General features: G+C 48.2%; 10 protein-coding genes across 10 annotated transcripts; 7 read left to right on the top strand and 3 right to left on the bottom strand.

The window, feature by feature from the left end:
* Positions 1–877: 877 nt before the first annotated feature.
* TRIVIDRAFT_78343 (glucosamine 6-phosphate N-acetyltransferase) lies at positions 878–1,648 on the top strand (the record flags this gene model as incomplete). The annotated part of the gene is made up of 2 exons (XM_014099767.1): positions 878–1,219; positions 1,287–1,648. The coding sequence occupies 2 exons, from the start codon at positions 936–938 to the stop codon at positions 1,522–1,524; spliced, it is 522 nt and encodes a 173-aa protein (XP_013955242.1).
* Positions 1,649–1,899: 251 nt separating this feature from the next.
* Positions 1,900–3,497, bottom strand: TRIVIDRAFT_70190 (uncharacterized protein; the record flags this gene model as incomplete). Its single annotated transcript, XM_014099766.1, has 2 exons — positions 1,900–2,918; positions 2,978–3,497. The coding sequence occupies 2 exons, from the start codon at positions 3,495–3,497 to the stop codon at positions 1,900–1,902; spliced, it is 1,539 nt and encodes a 512-aa protein (XP_013955241.1).
* Positions 3,498–4,040: 543 nt separating this feature from the next.
* TRIVIDRAFT_117661 (uncharacterized protein) lies at positions 4,041–5,126 on the top strand (the record flags this gene model as incomplete). Its single annotated transcript, XM_014099765.1, has 1 exon — positions 4,041–5,126. A coding segment is annotated over one exon (1,086 nt), but the record flags the coding sequence as incomplete, so codon positions are not given.
* A 782-nt stretch (positions 5,127–5,908) lies between these two features.
* On the top strand, positions 5,909–6,973 carry TRIVIDRAFT_202256 (uncharacterized protein; the record flags this gene model as incomplete). The annotated part of the gene is made up of 1 exon (XM_014099764.1): positions 5,909–6,973. The coding sequence occupies one exon, from the start codon at positions 5,909–5,911 to the stop codon at positions 6,971–6,973; it is 1,065 nt and encodes a 354-aa protein (XP_013955239.1).
* A 219-nt stretch (positions 6,974–7,192) lies between these two features.
* Positions 7,193–8,008, bottom strand: TRIVIDRAFT_8175 (uncharacterized protein; the record flags this gene model as incomplete). Its single annotated transcript, XM_014099756.1, has 3 exons — positions 7,193–7,378; positions 7,433–7,681; positions 7,796–8,008. Coding segments are annotated over 3 exons (648 nt in total), but the record flags the coding sequence as incomplete, so codon positions are not given.
* Positions 8,009–10,938: 2,930 nt separating this feature from the next.
* TRIVIDRAFT_192377 (uncharacterized protein) lies at positions 10,939–11,607 on the top strand (the record flags this gene model as incomplete). Its single annotated transcript, XM_014099763.1, has 3 exons — positions 10,939–10,971; positions 11,020–11,274; positions 11,353–11,607. The coding sequence occupies 3 exons, from the start codon at positions 10,939–10,941 to the stop codon at positions 11,605–11,607; spliced, it is 543 nt and encodes a 180-aa protein (XP_013955238.1).
* A 600-nt stretch (positions 11,608–12,207) lies between these two features.
* TRIVIDRAFT_51695 (Ca2+ transporter) lies at positions 12,208–13,339 on the top strand (the record flags this gene model as incomplete). Its single annotated transcript, XM_014099762.1, has 2 exons — positions 12,208–12,378; positions 12,431–13,339. The coding sequence occupies 2 exons, from the start codon at positions 12,208–12,210 to the stop codon at positions 13,337–13,339; spliced, it is 1,080 nt and encodes a 359-aa protein (XP_013955237.1).
* A 1,772-nt stretch (positions 13,340–15,111) lies between these two features.
* TRIVIDRAFT_202252 (glycoside hydrolase family 5 protein) lies at positions 15,112–16,660 on the top strand (the record flags this gene model as incomplete). Its single annotated transcript, XM_014099761.1, has 3 exons — positions 15,112–16,020; positions 16,100–16,359; positions 16,432–16,660. The coding sequence occupies 3 exons, from the start codon at positions 15,112–15,114 to the stop codon at positions 16,658–16,660; spliced, it is 1,398 nt and encodes a 465-aa protein (XP_013955236.1).
* Positions 16,661–17,527: 867 nt separating this feature from the next.
* On the top strand, positions 17,528–18,964 carry TRIVIDRAFT_51554 (glycoside hydrolase family 5 protein; the record flags this gene model as incomplete). Its single annotated transcript, XM_014099760.1, has 1 exon — positions 17,528–18,964. The coding sequence occupies one exon, from the start codon at positions 17,528–17,530 to the stop codon at positions 18,962–18,964; it is 1,437 nt and encodes a 478-aa protein (XP_013955235.1).
* A 735-nt stretch (positions 18,965–19,699) lies between these two features.
* Positions 19,700–21,040, bottom strand: TRIVIDRAFT_51581 (uncharacterized protein; the record flags this gene model as incomplete). The annotated part of the gene is made up of 5 exons (XM_014099849.1): positions 19,700–20,097; positions 20,151–20,215; positions 20,271–20,668; positions 20,726–20,830; positions 20,888–21,040. The coding sequence occupies 5 exons, from the start codon at positions 21,038–21,040 to the stop codon at positions 19,700–19,702; spliced, it is 1,119 nt and encodes a 372-aa protein (XP_013955324.1).
* Positions 21,041–21,182: the final 142 nt, after the last annotated feature.

The raw sequence follows: 21,182 nt of genomic DNA, 5'->3' as shown, positions 1-21,182 counted from the left end.
TCTGTACGAGTACGAACCGGGAAAGGGTGCGCAGCACAGGGGTAACGCTGCCGCTTTTGGCTGAGCAAGGCGGACTTGGTCTATGCCGTGCGACCACCTCTCTGGTTGTCCCTGTTTTGTCTCGGGCGTCGTTTTCGTTTTCGCTCTTTCATATAGTATATATGTACATATGATATCCCTTTGTTGTTTTAGTAGATAACATACTAGGCACAGTAATTCTGTACGTGAGCCGACTCTAATCTTACTGTTGAGTAATGCCATTTAGCTTTTGCATTCTGAGCTTACTCATCTGGACCCGTGTTGCCACAGAATCAGTGCTGCTTGCTCCCATGAACAGTTGCCAGAAGCGGAACAAAGAAAATATTGATTCTTTGTTCAATCGGATCAGTCGGATGACCTTTTGGTGAAGCCGTCTCCCGTCCACTTTAGCCTTCTAATTTAACTGGGCGCCTTCAATGTTCCATCTCAAATAAGCCGGGCACTACTAGAGATGCCACTCCCGCTATATCACGGGATGGGCCTCGCCGCCTTTGCAAGAGCTCCGTCATCGGCATACCTACCGTTTTATAACAGCTTCGATTTCCTTCAGTCGTACAGACTTAAAGGAACGCTGTTGATTTCTTCCGGCAGACACATCACAACCGTAGTTTAATATTTTTGATCTCATTGTTCAAGTGACTGCAGATTATCGCGAGACGGTCAATGGGGCAAGACAATTAGCGTACAGTCCGGAGGAGGCACTACGCAAGTATACGGGATAGCATTCACATGTAACGTCACAAATCAATACATTCCAATAGCTTGCTTACTTTGATCCTAAATCAATGATATCTTCAACTACAGACACAAATTGAACGCCTCTTTCCATACAAAATACAAAATTCTGCTCCCACAAGTGCTTCCCTTTCGCCCCTCTTGCAGAGTCCTCACTTACAATGGCCGCCCAAAGCCCCATATTCCCCGCATCTCTCCTGTCCAGCGACGCCGTTGCGGCTCTACCAGAGGGATTCGCCATCCGACCTCTGGAAAAGGGAGATTATGCCAAGGGATTTCTTGAGTGTCTTCGCGATTTGACATGGATGGCCAATGTCACAGAGCAGGAGTTTAGCGAGCGGTACGATGATATGGACACTGGCGGCAAAGGCCCCTACTACTATCTTGTCATTGAGCATGAGGGGCAGATCGTGGGCACAGGCGCCGTGATTGTTGAGAAGAAGTTGTGAGTGTTTCTATGGCACACATATATTTCTTTCTTGCTTCTAACAAGGATGGGGATGGAATAAAAGTATACAAAACCGCACCACTGTTGGCCACATTGAAGAGATTTGCGTCTCCAAGGACCATCAAGGAAAGAGGCTGGGCTTCTACATGCTCGGCGCCTTGAACTCGGTGGCGAAGAACGTAGGATGCCGAAAGACGATTCTAAACTGCAGCCAGCACAACATCCCCTTTTACGAGAAATGCGGCTTCACGCTCTGTGGCACGGAAATGGAGACTGTGTTTGAAGGGGGGAAGGAGAACTAACGGAGTTGTTTCATCTGCGAGCAACAAAGACCTCATAAATTCCCAAGATAGCTACAGGTATGATCACGTCTGCCTCGCCAATAGAGAAAATTATTACCTTAGATAATTGAACAAAATTCTATTCATGCCCTTCCGTCTGTTGCCAGCTAGCTATGTACTGATCTAGAAATCCAAGTCGGCGTGTCCAGGAGAGTAGACCCCGCATTTTCCAGCCATAGCAACTATTCCCCACCATTATCAGCAATATCTTGGGTATAGCCATCAGGAAGATATAACTGAGATATAACAGCCTCGTCGTTAATGTCAATGCATCATTAGTACAAGTGACAGACTAAAGCCATCATTTTTGCAAGTATCCACACCCTCCAAATCCATCTACTGCCACAGACATAGCTTTCCGCTTGCAGTTCCGCCAGCCACCCAGTCCATGGTTGGATGGAAGTGAGCCACAGCTGGAACGGCAGAAATACCGTCTCCTCCCAGCTGAGCCAACTGGCTCCCGTCTGAAGCATATACATCGACGAAACGGTTCATGTTACCAATTGTAAATTTTTGGATTCCGTCTTTCGGATTCTTCTGCCACTGCGGCTTCAGGATGGTAACCCACCTGCCCGTCTGATTGTTATGTCTGATGGTGTGTGCGGGCTCCATGGTTTTCGTATCGATGCTCTGACCCGGCTTCCACTTTGAGGCCTCGGAAAAGTCGTAGATCTTGATTGTATCGTCATATGATGATGTCGCGACATGGCCGCCTGCACTCCATGAAGCATGAGAGACAGATAGCCGCGATTCATGCTCTCCAAGCAATGTTGGGTGTTTCAAGTCTCCTTTCCCACTCATTTTTCGTAGGTCCCATACCTTCATAGTTCTATCAAGAGAGGCGGTAACTAGTAGATAGGGATGCAGAGGATGCATAGAAAATCCTCCAATTTTCTGTTCAGACAGGGTCCACAGCTCGAGGCTGCCTGGTGTCCTGGTATCGTAGCGGCCCACTGACCCATCCAAAGTTGAGAAAAAGAGCACGTTCGGTTCTGCAGAAGGAATCTCCAGTGCCGAGATGGGTAAGTCTTCGTATGCGTTCTCTGGTGCAAAGACTTGGACAGAGACACCCTTTTCCAGATCTAGCTTTCTTATTGAGGAATCATATGACGCTGAAAATACGGCATTCGCATCAATGGGAGAGAATGCAAAAGATGTAATCGTCCTTGCGTGTGTTTTAAAGGCAGAAATAACAGGATCGGGGATGTCTTCGTCTTCGTCGGTCACCTCGGGAGCTGTCTGAGAAGCGTCAAACACGCCCATGGCGCCTTCTTTGTCGCCCGCGAACACTATCGGCTTGTCTTCTGTTGGATGGAAGCCCAGCGCATATACTCTTTGGGGCGTGATTTTAATGTCTATAGAAGAGAGTTGGCCGTTAGCATTGCGATGAAGTCTCCGGTTTTAGACAACTCACCATTGGGAATCCAATGCTCATAGAGCTTCAAGCCATTCATTCGCTGCCGCAATTCTTTTAGGTCGCCATCTGTGGCCTCTTTTGCGTCGTACTCGAAGGTTCGTACCCCCGGCTGTGCACCTCGAAAGATGCCCTTTAAGCCGTCCATGCTGCTTGTGTATTTTTTGCCGTCCACAACAATGTCGCCCAGATTCATGTCGTCGCCAACTCGAAGTCTTTTTGCTTTGACTTGTTCGGCCTGGTGCTCGGCCTCGACCTCCAACTTCCGCTTCAAGACTTCATCATCAGCAGCAACACCAGCAAGCCGTGAGCTCATGCGCGTCCCCCGCCGAAGCTCTCTAACAACCGGCTCTGCCTTGATTTTCTTTCGAGGAGCCGATGGTTTAGATGCTGGCTTGTCTGGGATTATTTTCTTGGCCGTGACGGATATCTCGGACAGAAGCGCCTTATTGGCAGCAATGTTCTCCAGTCGACGCCGCTCAAAGGCACTGAGCCCATCAGCTTCGTTCTTCGGCGCCATCTTGTTGCGGGTGCAGGAATGGCTGTTGAGAGGAGGAAATCGAAAAGTCAAGCTAGAATCGAATTCGTGCGAATGCAAATCGCCAGAGGCCAATTAGTTGGTTGCTGTTATAAGCGCAGCAAAAAGTGAGCGATGGTTGAGGCGAATTGAATTTGGAGCTGAAGCCGGAGCCGTCGCGTGGCACCGCGTCTCTGCCATTAATTGTTCTGGCGCGAAGTCACGCGCATCAATTATCAATTTATCCCTAATTAGTGGGACTGGCTTCTTAGGAATCAGAGCGTCATCCAGAGCAAAAAGCGTTGAATGCCATTCACCGAAGTTTAGCCGTGTAAAACACTTTGGATATGCTCGCAATTGCATCCGAATTTTTGAAGATTCGAGAGTTGAAAGATGAGACTCGGACGTCAAAATCTCTTCATGCCAGCAATGTCTTCAACCATGCTTCCGTTCTTGTATCAAACACAGACCCTTCGCCGGGCTGTCAGGGGACCTCTTGTTGCACTGAATCTCGCCCGTCTGGCTCACTCTGCTCGACGGGTTAAACGGCCTGCAGACAATTCCATTCCCTTCCAATGGGAGTCTGGAGACCAAGAGCTGGCCAGCATCGACTCGGAGCGAGTTTCCACCATCACGCCTTCAGAAGCTCAGATTTTCAAGGGCATTTTCCATGAAATCGCCCAAGGGAAAATGCCACCTGCAAAGAGACGAAGCCCTATCCGGCATCTGCAAGATGGGCTGCAGAATCATCATGATTCGCCCACGAGCAGTGATAAGGACAGCCCTGGCTCGGCTCGCTCACTCGTGGAAAAGGCCCGCATCACGGACTTTCGGGAGAAATTTCTGAGCCGGTATCCCAGATCGCTCCAAAACGCTGCGCAAGTTGCTCTCGGCCTGTATGAGATCAAGCCTCGGGATTCGGATTCGAACTCGGCACAGGATGCCCAGATGATGGAGCTGGACGGTGCCGATGAGGCGACATGGGCGGAGCGCACAGATCGGGAGCGCGCGAGAAGCGAAGAGTGTGAGAGAGTAGAAGCTCTGATGAAGGAATGCAAAACTGATGCCGAGTTGTGGGGCGTGATGGAGAAGGAAGTCTTTTCTCTGCCTGAAAAGCTGCATATCGCACAGGCAAAGCGGTCAGGAGCCTCCAAGGGCAGAAAATCCAAGAAGCAAACCGCACTTCTGGAGAGCGAAGAAGAGCAAGCGGCATCGGAAATGGCCTCGCAGGACGAGGAGCGCGTCATGAACATCCACGGCCCGCTGTATTCGCGGTTCCTCAGCACGGCCCTCGACCTCTTCGACACGGCTTTTGCTCGCCCGTCGCCGTACATCTTCCAGATCCTCCCCCGCATCAAGGAGCTCGGCTTGCCGTCGTTTGTGCTCGGTGTCTCGACGCCGTTTTACTCCAAGCTGGCCGAGATTCATTGGCATCGCTTCGGTGACGCCAACTCGGCGCTCGACATGTTGCTGGAGATGAACTCTGCAGGCCTCTTTGCGAACAGGAATGTGAATAGCCTCATCTCGCAGCTGCGCAATCAGCTGCATGCTTGCACTTGGGGTGGCCAGGGTCCGTTTGTCATGGCCATGATGGAGTCTCCTCCGTATGACGGCGCATTGATGCAGAAGTTGGAAGAGGTGGAAAAGACGATTGGAGAATCGTCACAGGATCGTTTAAAGGACCACTCTTTTTAAATGATATGATGGCATCCTCTTCTCTCTTCTTCGTTTGGAAGATTTGCTCACTTGTACCGGGGTCGAGTCTTTATGAGCCTGCAGCATGGGCTGCGAAATAACAGGCTCAGCTTGTATTATATCTACATGTACCACCAACACTTACGACTTTATGCCCCCATTTTTTAGCTTGTTCTACACGACACTCTTCTGTACAAAACATACGTAGACATAGATAGGCAATACTCATTCTCTTTCATACCATCATAGACTCAAAGAAGGCATGGAACTATTGTGCAGCTGCAGCAGTAGTATTACCTCGCCTATGTGTGATGAATGAATCCATGCGTATGTATGTTTCACTCGATTCCTCCAGCCGCCAGGTGGGATGCTATGATTGGATCTAATGCACCGGGGGCGAAAAGGCTTCAGCTTGATACATTCTGAGCTCGCGTATTTGCCATTCTCGCACTGTGTGATCGTAACCTTGCTTTTTATTTGCATCCATCTACTGCACGGGATACATGCAATCACACCCTCTCAGGCACATGTACCTGTATTTACCAAGCAGCCTTGTCCATATCTCTCCATGTATTTATTGCTGTGTGCCCCGCAATGTGGATGAGATGCCATCTTCACCACCAACGAAGCCGCCGTTCCTTGCTCTATTCACTGTTCATTAGGATTGCATCATCTTCCAATCTTTACATAGCCTTTTATTTTCTATCGCTTTTTACAAAATGTCTCAAAATAGTCAACTCTCTATCAAAAATCAGAACCAGTGGGCTTCCACTAGTCTGCCCGCACCTCTGGAAGGAGGCCATCAATGGCTTTACCCAAGATTGCACTTGTTAAAGATGCCACTGGAGGTTCGCCTCAAGATCTTTAACGAGTTATGGGAAGGGCGAGATTTCGATTTGCTCATGTTCATCAAAGACTACGGGGAGAGGCATAATGATGAGAACCCATTCACTCTTGCTCTCATGCACTTTATTCACTTCAACAAGAGTTCCAAGACCCACTGGCCTAATAAAAAGATTCCTTGGGACAAATACGCAGCGTGCCTCTGGAGAATCGAGCAGCTCTGGTTTCATCAACGGCTACATGGAGGTACCAATAACAATAAGAACTATTTCAGCGTCTACAACCTGATGAGATCTTGCAAGCAGATGTGGGGAGAGGGAAGCCTTGCCTACTGGCGCCAGAGGCGATTGCAAGTCGCCATCACCAGGGAATTTGGTGAGATTCCGCACGGAGACGAGGAAGCATTTCTGATGCCCGATTGCACAAACAGCATACTTCTTGGCGGCAATATCGGAGAGAGCGTCAGGATCTTGACGCTGAGGTTCGATGATAAAGTCTTGAATTGCCGTGTGCCGCGTTGCTACAATGTGCCCGGAGTGGTTACCTGCGAACGCCACTCTGATGATACCTTTACACCAAAGCTCCGATGGGCTCATGATACTATTATGAAGGCCTTCAGGCTCTTCACCAACGTCACTTGCCTTGAGCTTCTCATCGAAAACAGACGCGTCTACAACTTATATAACAAAATGGGAACGTTTGACGAGATTTTGAAGTATATTAAAAAAGAAAGGCCGCTGATTAAAGTCGTCCGGGTCAAGGGCGGCCCGTGTGCAGAGCTGGTGAAGCAATGGAACCTTGAGCTCGAGGCCTCTGTTTCTGGGACGGCCTGGTCCATGAGCCCTTGCGTTCCCACTTGCAATAAAAAGATATACAAGAATCACGTTGAGAAATTCGACGCAACACCACGAGAGGTTGACCAGCGTCCAGACTTTGCCTGAATTTGTCTTGGTCTCATGCAGTAGCTGAACTCGCATTTTGGCAAAAATGAGCGAGGTGTGTGGACCCCAGCAAGATCTATAGGATATAGAACATTTCACGTCAGCGTGGCATGATAGATACTAGTTAGAGTATATTTAATCTCGGCTCAGGCAGGACTTGTTTAATGATATAGTAGTCAAGCGACATTATCGTCACTGTGTATCGGTTCTCCATCAATCTTGACCCAATGCGCTGATTACTTCATGAGCACTTCGCACTTCAGCAAATTCCTTTAAGCTTTCTACATGCACACGATGGACCGTTTCGGCATCCACTCCTCCCTTGCCAAATGCCCTTGTAGCATCGTGAACAAGGATGATCCGGGGCATGTCAACGGCAAGCTCACCATTATCACCTTCATTGTTCTCCATGGATGCATACACACCAGAGCCATCGGTCCATAGAGACGATAGTGGAACGTCCTCCATATTACCCCGGCCTCCCCACTTCCCAGTCAAGGCAAGATTCTGTGCTGAGCGCACAGCGGTACTAACAGCGTAATCTGTTGGAATCCCAGCAATGAGAAGCGTTTTAATGCCTTTCTTATTCAACAGAAACTCTAGGGGAGTATTGATAAAAACGCTGTGTCCGTGAGACGTCATAAGGATCTCGTCTGAAGGTGGACGAGGAGGATCGTCTGGTTTGGGTGGCGTAGGCGGACCATTAGGCTCGTCAAACGTGTACACAAAGACAGGGCCTTCCGGCCTCTGTACCAATGGCACTGAGCATTCTAAGAAGTCTATGGCGCGCTTCTCCTCGCCATTTACTCCATATGGGCCGACTTTGCCTGTGAAGAGGGGGGAATCGGTCCATACCGTCTTAAATTGGACGTGGATAATGATTGGCCTCTCGCCCTGGGGAGTAGCCGCAAATATGCTGCGGAACTTGGCAATGAGATTGGAAACGTTGCTCTCGTAGCCAGGATTGGAGGCACCGTCTCCCCATGCCGCAATGTCGCGATATCCGTACTGGCTGTGTATGATGAGGAGAGCCGTGGTGTTCTTGGCGGGAATAGGCGCGATTGAGGCGCCAGGCCAGGGATATCTCCGTGACATTTTATTTGGGCTTGATTGGCGTCTTGGTGTTCAATTTACGCGTCATACGAGGGACTGGTATTATATCGCAGACACATTTACAAACAAACCCCGCCCAACGGGAGGGGACATCTTGGCAAGATCGGTATTCGGCTCAATCAATATCTTGCAACGCGACGACAAGATCAAATCCGATAGAGCTAAAGGTGAAGCCCACTTGGTACACTTGACTTGGCCCAATTTCGCAGGTGGTTTAGGGGGGTTTACCTTGTATGAGGTCCATGAAATAGAGTTATCACATGTCAAGAGGATCTTTATGGCGAGAATGGAGTGTGATTGATAAAGACAATATCAGATTCAATTTCTTGGTTTTCTCAGGGCATTCATGTATGAGCCCCGATCTCATTCCGAGCTTGTTGTTTACGTAGGCTTGTGGTGGTGGGGTGAAATCGTCCCGCAATAATGTATTCATTTCAATGTTTATGGATTGGATGGTTATTACCATTCCCCCATCAAGTTAACCAGACATCAGCAATTATCAGACTTGGTATTATCATCGTGTCATGGAATGATGTGATGATTCACCAAGAGGCATTCCGTCGAGCTCCCAACTGCTTCTTGACAAACTGTAGGGTAAGAGGAGAGCTCCCCAAAGCCGGATCAAGCTGTACATGCTCCCCTTACAAGCAATGCGTGTACCGTTAGAGTAACACCAGCATGCGGCTCCAGGATGTCACCAACAAGCAGTCAAAGTCTGTCTATTTCCATAAATCATAGACCCGTGAAAGCTGAATTTCCACCTCACTGATTGCAGGACTGAGACGAAATTGCGGCGTTCAGATTAACCCAGAACGGCGCCTAATTCCAGGCCGCACAGTGCATTTGGCGTACGCCCTGCGTCTTGTTGGGAGCATGGGTTTACTGCAGCTAGCTAGCCCCCCTGGTAGAATCATGGAGTGATCGTCCGACTCCTTGCAAGGTTGGATTTGTATCTGGGCGGGGGGATCAATGCCGAACGATTCGGAGGAACTCTCCTGGAAGGCTACCTGCGGCATAGTTTGGTAGTCTCTGGAAAAGAGTTCAACAATATTGCTGCTAGTCGGCTCTGCAAAGGCTAGACCGTCTTCACCGGCCAAGCCCGTTTCTATTTATGTTCAAAGCAACTCATCACAAGCTTTGAAAACTACCGAAAGGAACGCGAGTACCGTACCATCTTGTACTTGAAAAGTCAACCTTGTTTATCTTGCAATGCCGGACGCTCACCGGTCTGCCCCTGTCCACCACCCCTAGCCATAAACGGCCTCATCATGCACCCCGAACTTCAGCCTCACCACTACTAGTCTAAGAAGAAGAAAAAAGCAACGGGAAAAAAGAAAAGAAAAAAACTAAAGAGAGAGAAAAAAAAAAACAAGGGTCGAAACGCCAACAGAGCTAGCTGTACCATGCCGACGGGGATATCGGAAAGCTCTTGAGACAGCAGGGATCTCAGCTCTAAAGCCACAGCTGTCGCCAAGACGCACTTAGGTTGATTGTGGAACAGCCTACTGACGTTTATGGCCTGAGCGAGTTCTCTCCTCTTATCATTTGGGCCAATAAGACACTGGCCTATCCCGAGATGTGGCCCCTGTGTCGCTCCCGGCTTCGATTTAGCGTCAAGGCAGCTTTGTGACCCTGAAGCCGGTCAACTGAGATATCAGCCATTGGCTTGAACCTCTCGCCAAAGCTCTTCTCTGACAAGTGTTGATGCCTGAGTGTCCCCTTGATGGCTTCACTGCAATTTCCCCATGCAACCTCTTGCTTCACATCCAGCCGTGGCGTCATATGAGTCAACCGGCTGGGAAAAAGCAAACGGGCCTGTACTGTCATTATCCAGGCAACCTTCCTCGCAATTGCCGTTAGCACGGGGGTCTTGTGCAGTAGCGGCAGCTCGTGACTTTTCGAGAGCCAGCATCCGTATGGCTGCTCAGCTCAAGCGATAGCCTGCAGAGTTTTGATAGGCGACCGAATGGCGGGGAGACACGACTGCCGAGGAGACGCGTTTTCCTCGGCTTCGGCCTATGCGAGTCCGCTTCATGTGCGTGAGACGAGATTGATGTATCATATCATTAGCACCACCATCTTTCACATCCTTCGTCTTTCCTGCAGCCCATCGTTGTCCGCTCGTGTTGGCCTTTTAGGCTTCAATTTGCTTTTCCATTGCTACTAGGCTTGTCCTTGTTAACCCAAAGACACTTGCTTAAAGCATCGCCCACCTCGTAATCTCCTTTTTGCAGCTTCACTGCTCGATGGCGTTGACACCCATGTATTGTTTGGGCAAGTTTGCCAATCATAGCAATCTTTTACCCAACTGGTATCAGACGCGGCTGAAATTAGTTTACAGGGCTGAAAGAGGTCGTCTCCACGCTAGATGAAATGTGTATGAGCGTGCCGTTTTGGCGGCTTGAAGAGAGCCAATGACCATGTCTGGGCTCTCGCGCGTGGGCCTCAGTATGCTTATTGCTATCAATAGCAAACTTAGCAGCCACTGACAGCCTCCCGGGCAGGATTGCACAGCAATCTTACGACTGGGCCCCCCTTTAGATAGGCATCACAGGGTGTCAGTCTGCCTCGGGCGGACCGCACATGTTGCGGCTCTGTGTGAGGCATCTAATGCTGAAAGAGAAGGAATGTTTGGCTTTGGAGCTAGTCTTCCGTATTCGTGTATCTCTCTATATATATGTGACGGCAGGTGTTCTTCAATGCCGCTGTTGGCTTCGTGACTTCTTGACGTCTTGTTCCGTCAGCCACTACACGCTCTCTAACAACTTACTTGGTACTCCTTCTATTTCACCCTTTGTCACTCATTCACACCGTTTACAGCCTCTTTTTGATACCCAAAACCCACCGTCAAGATGTCTGCTCCCACTGAGACCCCTATTGCTCCGGTTGCAGCTCCTGCTCAAGCACCTGCTCAATCCTCTGCTCCTGCCAAGGGTGGGCCCATCGACGATAACGATGTGAATCATTGGAAGGATCGCTTCAACGATGTCTTGTCTCGACCTGGCGAGCATGTCAACTCGAGATCCCCGGCTGGTGCTGCGGGCTGGGCCACACACCTTTTCGACTGCTTCAACCCCATTGACCTTTGCCTCATCACTTGCTGTGTCCCCTGTGTCACATTCGGCAAGACTCACCACCGAATCAACAAGAATGGCAACATGGAGGGCTATGAGCCCGTCAACACCTCCGTATGTCTTTAGTTTTGCATTGCACGTCATAAGACACCACTTGATGAACATCTCACTAATATGCTTTGTCTCCTATAGTGTCTTCTCTTCTGCGGCTCTGGTTGCTGTGGACTTCACTGGATCCTCGCCAGCATGCAGCGTGCCACGATCCGCGAAAAGTACAATCTCGAGGGCAACTGCATCGAGGACATTGCCAAGTCCTTCTGCTGTGGTTGCTGCAACCTCATTCAGCTAGAGAAGGAGACGGAGCACCGCGAGGCGCTCTTGAGGAACGGCAACTCGGAGCAGTACAAGGCGAACACTGGCGGCATGGTGTATCCCGGAGCCAACTAAGTTTGGAGTCTGCATCTGATGTGTAACTTGGCATGGAAAATAATTATGTGGAAATGGTGTAGGATTAATAATGGTGAATGGACAGGCACGTTCATTTAGTTGATGGGAATGCATGTAGATGGATACCCAACCTGATGGTTCAGTTATTGTAGCTTTACATTCATTCTTCAGAGTTTGTTCTAAGACGCAATTACTTTCAGCCTCAATTCCCATGAATTGGACAAGGCAAAGCGTCGTCACAATTTTAGATTCATTGTTGTCTTCATTCTCTTCGGCTGTCGTGCGTTCTGAAGCTGGAGAGTTGTTCAAACATCGCTTTTCGAGTTAATTTACATACATTTTGAATGCGCTTTTTATTTGGTGACAAAAGGTTAATACCATCGGCTTATTTACTTAAGGAAACTCATATTTACTACCAAACAAATTGGCTAGCTTACGATAGCTCCTAATCAACTTGATGTCATGGCTAACACGAGACTTGATGAACCCCACCTATTTAGTTAGTGTGAAGATCAAAGTGCTGATTTCATGTTTCCTGAGCCTAATCTGGATCCGTCATGGCTACCTTGGTATCCAACAAGAGACTAATAACTCATTACAATGGCGCAGAAGGGCGTAATTGCGTTTAATATCGGGGCGTTTATATCGACACTGTTTCTGCTCGAGTTCGGGGCTGATAAATTTATCGCTCACACAGCCGCAATCGCGGGACGCATAGGCGTGTCCGAGGTGGTCATTGGACTCCTTACTGCAGGCGCAGAATGGGAAGAGGTACGTAGTCATATCACATAATTGCTGGAAACAAATCTGATCTTACCACTAGCTTGCGGTTGTTGTCGCGTCCCTGGCGCAGGGCCGTTCTTCGTTGGCCATTGGTAATGTCGTTGGCTCGGCCATCTCCAATATCCTGGGCGCCTTTTCCCTCGGCCTTCTGTGCTATGAGAAGGGACAGACGGTCGAGTTCGACAGGAGCTCTCGAATTTACTCTCTCATGACCCTCGCCCTAACTACACTGGTGACTCCAATTATCTATTTCTCTACAAGAATCACCTGGCTAGTTTGTGGGCCTCTTCTAGTATCGGCATTCGGAGTCTATTTCCTGCTCGTCGCTTTGGCAATTGGTCGAGGGGTTCTTACGGCGCCAGAAGATTCAGATGATAGTGATGATGACGATGACGATGATACGAGTTCCGTGGGAAGTAGAACAAGATTGCTTGCCGACAACTCCAGCACAAACGCGAGGCAACGTCGCCACCGTCACCGGCTCGGATACCATGGGTTCTATCTATCCTTTGGATTCCTTGCTATATGCCTTGCGGGCTACGTGATTTCACAAGCGGCAATTAACATCACTGACCAATTGGGCATCTCCGACGTACTCTTTAGCGTCATAATTATTGCTATAGCCACTACACTCCCTGAAAAGTTTATAGCTGTTATGAGTGGTTACCGTGGCCACCCTGGGATCCTTGTTGCTAACTGCGCCGGCAGTAACATCTTCCTTCTGTCCCTTTGCTGCGGCATCATTATGATTAACACAAAGGGAACCTTGGAAGGGGGCAATGTGACGATCTCGGAACTGACGGTCTTATGGGCCTCGACGGCTGCATTCACCGCCACAGTCTGGTTTGGCGCTAGGTTTTCGAGATGGATTGGTGGGGCTATGGTTGCTGGCTACATTGCATTTATTGTGCTGGAGTTTACTGTCATTCACGGTGTGGCAGGTGGGTGATGGATGACGGGTGTCTATGTATCAAGAACCTCTATAGGGCTCTGGGACAGGTTCTCGATGGGATAAACTGCCATTAAAAATATTTACGCTGACAGGGAGTTTGTAAATAGTTCTTAACAGGAATCATCAAAATCCTAGCTATTTAAATGAGACGGTGGAAGCTTGAAGCACCATCATATCTAGTATCTGCATGTATAATAGATTATTTTCTCTCTCTATTATGTGGCTGGATCACCTGAAGCTCGATATAGCCTGTTACATGCTTATTGACCAGAACGTATTGTTTCATAAATTCCTCTATGGAACGATCAAACAACTAACCAGAAATAATCTCCAACTACGATACAATTAAGCCTCGTTAGCTGTATAAATTTTGGCTCCCTGTCCCATTTCCTAGTATTACCTAAATAGGTAGCTGGTTGTTTACGGCTGAGCCGCGTTGTTCCAATAGTCATGTTAGTTGGGGGGCGTGTTCCCCTATCGCCGTTGCTTGCTTACTTTGCCCCGACATACGAATATACGGCTCGTACAGTTGACCAGTGAGAGTTCCAGGCAGCAACTACTTCGTATTGAAGAAGCAAGCCACATATCCTGCGTCGCATGATCTCGGTTTTACGGCAATTGTCCTGCTCCCCATTTAGGTAATGTATTCGCGAACTACGTGGGGGAACGTACTAGAATGGCTGCCTCCAATGAGCAGCTTTACTCGCCCCAGCTTATAGTGAAGTCAATTAAATGCGGAAAAGCCGTGGCGACTAGGCGCAGTATGCTTACATTTGCACAATTGGGGGAAGGGAAAAAGGATTCCGAAGTTTTTACTTTAACCTTGTTTTAAACTGTACATGTGATATTCTCCGTAGAACAGATATACATATGTGGTCTAACCCCAGGAGGTTGCAATAACTGCGGTTGGAAAATGTGACACCAGCTTATAGTAGTTGAGAACTGAGATGGAGACTACGGAGTACTCTTGTTTCACCCAATACACTATACTCTGTTGGCCGCAACAAACAAGTCGCCTATATGCTTACACTAATCCTAAAGCGCATCTATATCCAGAGGTTCTTTGCATGATGCGCCACATTGAATATATCTTGACTTTCCTACTGCAGCCGCTGTCACCCAAATCAGGTTCATTTCGCGTTGCAGGAGCGAAACCCTAGCTATAGACTTGCTTAGAAGCCCATGCAATGCAACTGTGGTCAGCTCTCGAGCCACCGAATCCTTGTGGCGGCGAGGAATTGATTCCTTCTTTACTTCCTGAACTAGTCGGGCCGAATTAGGAGCGGAAATAAACGGCATCATCACTTGCTGAAAGAGGAAGATCAAACAAAGCACAGCCAATAGGCTTGCCCTCGGGATGTCGCTAGCTGCCATGAACGGGAGCACACGGCATCCAGACTTTAGTGCACAATAAGTGCCGAAAGACATATTCAGACTTGTATTAGATCCCATCCAGTTACGGAACGTGTCGTTCCGTTTGCCTAATTCAACGTGGACTTGTGCAGTGGGGATCATGGATCAAGCTCTGTAACTGTTCCTACGTGGGGTTGGCGATAGGTTCAGCTTCACATAGGTTCGAACACATTGGAGGCGTTTGGAGGCATTTGACAGAGCCTAACCTGAAAGGACTGACGTACACGAGGCGCGAAATATTGCGCTGATTCCGAAAATCTATTAAAGAAGATGAAAATCCCACTGTTGTCAAGTAGTACTAGCCTTCAAGACACTCATCGATTGCCTACTTCAAGTTCAATACTCTCGAGCTCATCATGAAGCTCAACACTGTGGCGTACGCTTTGGCTGCCTCTGGCTTTACTACCGCGTCAAACTCTTTTGCAGGATCTAGCTTGTATTTCCTCCCTGGACTTTCGGCATCCGACCAAGCCAACTACATCAATACTCTCTCCAGCTATGGAGCCAAGGTGGTTCGCATTTGGATCAATCAGCATACGACTGGCTGTGATAAAGGCAGCAATATCGTCACAAGTGTTCAAGAGTTCGAAACAAGCATAGGTTCATACAATTGGGATGCTCTGGCAAAAGTTGATAAAGTTCTCGCCCAACTGGCCGCAAAGGGAATGAAAGCCATCATCTCTCCCCATGACGGAAATGACATTCACGACGGCAACACCAATGGCAATGGCTGTGATATTTACTGCAAGACCTACGGTACTTCATTCTATGGCAACTCGAATGCCCAGGCTCAGTATGACGCCCGTATCAAGGCCATCTTGACTTATACGTCGCCCAGCAGTGGCCTTCAGTGGGGGAACTGGTCTCAGGCCATATTGGCATTTGACCTCGAGAACGAACCTTTCCAGTTCACCTCTGACGGAGCAAACGGCGATCCTTCCAACTGGCTCTGCAACCGAGCACAAAACTTCAAGAAGTACATTACGGATTCCAACATCAAGGTCGCAACCGGAGGCATTGGCGGTGACCAGGTTCACGGCTACAACCTGCTCTCAAAGGCTCTCACTTGCTCAGCCATCGACATCATTAGCATTCATGCCTATGTTGGTGATGCGTCTACTTGGGGTTATCTTCTTCCAGGTTTTGAGTCTACGGCCGCGTCCCACAACAAACTTCTCCATGTAGAAGAATGGGGAGTCCAGACCAGTTACAACTCCAACTTTAACGACCAAGCTGCTTCTCTCAATGCTCAAGGTATTCCATGGGTATGTATAATCTCCCACCTCAGACACTATGCAATCTCTTATTGAAGTTTTGTTCTAATTCTGACTAACACTGGTGAAGACATACTGGCAAATGATTCCAGGTGACGACGGCACCGAGGCTTGTAACAGCGGTTGTTGCACCGGCTATGACGGTTTCGAAGTCGGCTTCAACAGTGGCAAGGGAAACATTCAATATGCCATCTCTCAGGCAAACAGCAAGACGACAAAGCAAGACTGGAGCTTTGTTGGAGCGCCCCCAGCTGGAGGTTCCGGCCCACCACCGCCTCCGCCGCCTCCTCCTCCTCCCTCAAACTATCCAAAAGACACTTGTACTTGGGGGTAAGTTTCACGCACCTTTAGGCTGTCTTATATCAGCGTACCAAAAGACTGAGCTGACGAACAAATTTCTAGCTGCGAGGGCTGGGACTGTAGTAGTTCCGTTCCTTGCCAATCGGCTTACTCTTGTGTGGGAGGATACTGCAAAAACTGCAGCTGGGGATGCGGCGGCTGGGATTGCAGCGCTTCTCAGCCGTGTAACGCGGATTACTCTTGTGTTAATGGCATCTGTCACCACGCTGGCCCGGCAACCGGAAAGAGGGACCTGTCGGGAGAACTGCCAGGCATGTCGTGGGTTGCATAAGGCCTTAGCTACATGTACCTATACGAGTATGTATATAGCTCAAGCATCTGTCTGATACGATCTCATATGCAGCTGAGCAAGGATGAAGCATCCAATTCAACTTTGCTCTGTGGCATGGGAGAGCAAGAAGACAGAAGTATATAATATGAAAAGTTTGGTTGAGAGAGCATCCGAAGCACACGTAAGATCTTCACAAAGGGTCTGGTGTCAAGTCCGCCACTTTCTTCAAATTACGACTTGACCTTTTTTACACATGTTTGGAGGCATTATCCTCGGTATTCAATGTTAAGATGGAGGGGCACATAGCGCTAACTTGCGAGCGGGGCCTTACCTCTAATAGCAGGTTGTAATTTAGGGCCCGTTCGGAGTTCCTCTTCGCTATTAATAGCATGATTTTCCTCACTATCCTTCCGTAGCCTTTAGCCTTCAGCCGTTGTCGTGATCCTATGCAGTTGAGCTACGTGAAGCGTCATGAATCTGCACTTATAAAGGTGTGGCCTCATGGGAAAGAAGATGTGTACCTACATGCAAAGAACTTGGACTATTCAAATAGAAAATTTCACCATTACAATAGAACGTCTCTTAAACATCTTCTCCCAATTTCTGCCTAAATGTGTCTGTCGCCTCCGCTTTGTTCCAAGCCCTTGGCCAGAACCATTACCGAGATCGTGTGTATTCGATGATACCCTTGTGTTACATTGCAGCGCACATCCTAGAATAGGCGCGCCAATTGCCGGTTAGGTAGCTTCTCACAAGGTGTATAAAAATGAGCTGTCTGGAAGTCAACAGCAACAGTTGCTTTTCTGGTGTGCAATCTGCATCGTACATTATTTCCGCAGCAAGATCCATTCTCCCATTTTAGTCGCAATGCGATCGGTTGCCGCCCCATCATTAGCCCTTGCTCTGCTGTTTCAGAGAGCCGGGGCTGATACAACTCTTTCTGTTGATCCCAACTCCAACTGGGGTACGTGGGAAGGCTGGGGTGTATCTCTTGCTTGGTGGGCAAAAGCTTTCGGCAACAGAGATGACCTAGCTAATGTCTTCTTCACCAAAAACAACCAAGTCGTCAATGGCCAAAACTTGCCAGGCTTGGGCTTCAATATTGTTCGGTATAATGCTGGCGCATGTAGCACCAACAGCTATGATGGCGCCAGTATGGTAGTCTCATCGAGTATCAAGCCGTCTCGGCAGGTCGATGGCTACTGGCTCGATTGGGCCAGCACTGACCCTACGTCATCAAGCTGGAACTGGAATGTCGATTCTAACCAGCGAGCAATGTTGCAGAAGGCTAAAGCGAACGGCGCGAATATATTTGAGCTCTTCTCTAATTCGCCTATGTGGTGGATGTGCAATAACCACAATCCGTCAGGGAACGCCTTGAGTGATAACCTCCAGTCATGGAACTACCAAAGTCACGCTGTTTATCTTGCCAACATTGCCCAGCAAGCTAAGCAAAGCTGGGGAATCGAGTTTCAATCAGTCGAGGCTTTTAACGAACCTTCTTCGGGTTGGGGACCTATCGGTACTCAGGAGGGCTGCCATTTTGCTGTGTCAACAATGGCCACAGTTATCAATTACCTAAACACCGAGCTTGTGCAGCGTGGATTGTCATCATTCGTTGCTTCATCAGATGAGACCAGCTATGACTTGGCCATTTCGACTTGGCAAGGCCTGGGCAGCTCTGTACAGAACCTTGTCAAACGTATCAATGTCCATGGCTACCAGTACGGTGGTGGGCGACGTGATACCCTTTACAGTCTTGCCAGTCAAGCAGGGAAGAGGCTGTGGAATAGCGAATATGGTGATGGAGATGCAAGTGGAAAGTCTCTGTACACAAACCTGCTTCTCGATTTTACCTGGCTCCACCCTACTGCTTGGGTATACTGGCAGGCCATTGACATCTCTGGTTGGGGACTCATCGTTGGCGATAATGACCAGTTGACGCTCTCATCGGCAAGCACGAAATATTTTGTGCTTGCACACTTCACTCGGCATATCAAACCTGGCATGCAGATCTTGTCTACCCCGGATGGTAATACTGCGGCTGCTTACGATCCTAGCTCTCAGAAGCTCGTCATCGTTGCTGCAAACTGGGGTAGTGCTCAGACCATCACTTTCGACCTTACTCGTGCAAAGTCTGCTGGCAGTAATGGTGCAACAGTCCCTCGATGGAGCACCCAAACAAGTGGCGGGGACCAATACAAAAGCTACTCGGATACAAAGATCACCAACGGAAAATTTTCAGTGTCCTTTTCTACGGGACAAGTGCAGACATTTGAGATCAGTGGTGTTGTGTTAAAATAATGAGGATAAACTAAAGCACATCTAGATCGATAGTGCATAGTATAAGCAAGTAGTAATATAGTAAGGTGCACTTTGCATCAGTAGTCACCCTGACAAAGACCTTACCCAATTAACAGAGCTTAGCACATACATCCCGGTAATCGATGGAAACCGCTCGTTCTTCGAAGGAGAGTGAGGCCTGGAAGAAGGTGGGCTTGCAACGTGTTAGTCATATTTGAAAAAAGGCATATAAAAACAAATAAAGTTCGTTTGATCAACAAGCTCGGTTAGGATTTCATGATTGGTCAATCTCGATTATCTAATCAGCGCCCTTATAGCTCAGTGGTAGAGCGTTGCACTTGTAATGCAAAGGTCCATAGTTCAATCCTGTGTGGGGGCACGAAACAAGGTGTTTCTCTTTTTGGCTTTTTGAAGCATTTTGTAACATTTCAATTGTTTCTCTGTCGCCATGATTGTCTTTTTTGCTCCCTTATCAAGGTGGCTGGTTGCCTAGGTACATGCAAAAGTGAGACACGGAAACGTGGGTTGTGCTCGCTCCCCTGCTCTGGAGCACAGCTATGAGTTTGTTTTCTGCAGTAAAGCAGTAGCAACGGCACATGAGGTCTCGATACGTAAACGGAAAAAAAGAAATCGAATTCCGTATTCGTGTATTGATAGAAATGGCCGTGTCAAGATGTTTTCCCAGAATACTGATGTGTATCAGCATATAAACGCAGTACAGAAGAAAAAGTAATTTTAATATTCTTGTGGCTTTGATATATATAGCTTCTCCTCACTTTCATTGTTGCGCTCTTGTGATGACCATATTGACTTTGATTTGCGATTCGCCCCCTTACTGTTTCGTTGCTTTGAATCTTGTTCATACTCTTGCACCGACTCAAGTTCAATATCGTTCTGCACAATGTTTGTCTCCAGGTCCATGGAATTTCTGCTTTTCTTCTGCCTGCTTATTTTCCCAATTGTTACTATATCGTTCGAAAGATGTGATGAATCCTGTTGCCCTGATTGCCCTGATCGAGTTGAAATATGAGCAGCAGCTTTGCGGAAAAGTGGCCGGAGCGTAGCGAGACTGCCCGCGGCAATTCCAAGTCCTTGCTCTGTGGTTGACCAGATGGCTATGTCGACTGTAGAATCTATTCAAGTATAAGCAGCGCACATTTGCTTAAGCCGACTGTTCGAGACTTACAAAGGAAATCAGGATCACTAAATTTCTTTATGTATCCAAATCGGACAGCCACAGCAACACTGGCACTATCAACATGTTAGCCAGTCTCCCCATTAGGCTTTCTAAACAAAAAGAACTTACATGCAGCCCATTGACAGAATGGGAACAAGCACAATCTTCATCCTCCTCTCCATCTGTAGCTTCCATACCAGGAACATTGGTAGTATTGCAAAGGTAAAGTCGGATATAATGCTGAAGGCACTGTAAACATATGTGATGGCCTCAATAATCATAATGTCGAGGCATGTTCCAGGTTGAGGTGTTCCAGGTAGAAGTCTGGTCCAGAAGAACGAGACTGGTTTGCATTGAAGAACTGTGACGAGGAAAAAAATAGCTCCCCAGAGCACTGTGATAGACAGGGCGGCATAGATAATGATCCTTTGAGTTCGGTCGATGACGATTTTGAGAAGAAAGTAGCCAATAGACGCTTTGGAGAATATCATGGTGATACAGTACCACACATAACAAAACCACCAGTACTGCAAAAAAGGTCAGTATGCAATGGAAGGTTGGTTATCATTGGAGGATAACTTCACCATCATGGCTGTGGACGCATCTTCTGGTTTTAAATCGGTAAAATGGCGCCCTGTACCGTAATGAACGCCAACAAGAGCGCAGGAAACAAAGAGAATAAACGAGATCTAGATATGGATGATATGAGCAGTGTGTGCTAAATGATCTTGGAAGATGTAACATACCATTGCCAATACCATCATCCAGTCATCGCCCCCAAAATTCTTCACGATCAGGATCCGGCAATAACATCTTAGCAGTAAAGACACGAATGCAATGGCAAGAAGAGCATATGCGACACCTTGCAGCTGCGGGCCGCGATTCTCGATTGCGCCCATTACATTGATATTGTATCCGGCTTCTGCGGCGTTACCTTACTGTGGCTGAGGAAAGGAAGAGTGAAGACTTCACGAAGAAGTCCTCAATCTGTACCCAGGGATAGAGGCAAGACAGCATCTATTGCCCTTAACAGTCAATTTA

Source organism: Trichoderma virens, assembly GCF_000170995.1.
Source record: "Trichoderma virens Gv29-8 chromosome Unknown TRIVIscaffold_75, whole genome shotgun sequence".
NCBI lineage: Eukaryota > Fungi > Ascomycota > Sordariomycetes > Hypocreales > Hypocreaceae > Trichoderma > Trichoderma virens.
The sequence above is the reverse complement of the archived record's forward strand: the minus strand, read 5'-3'. Positions and strand labels throughout refer to the sequence as shown.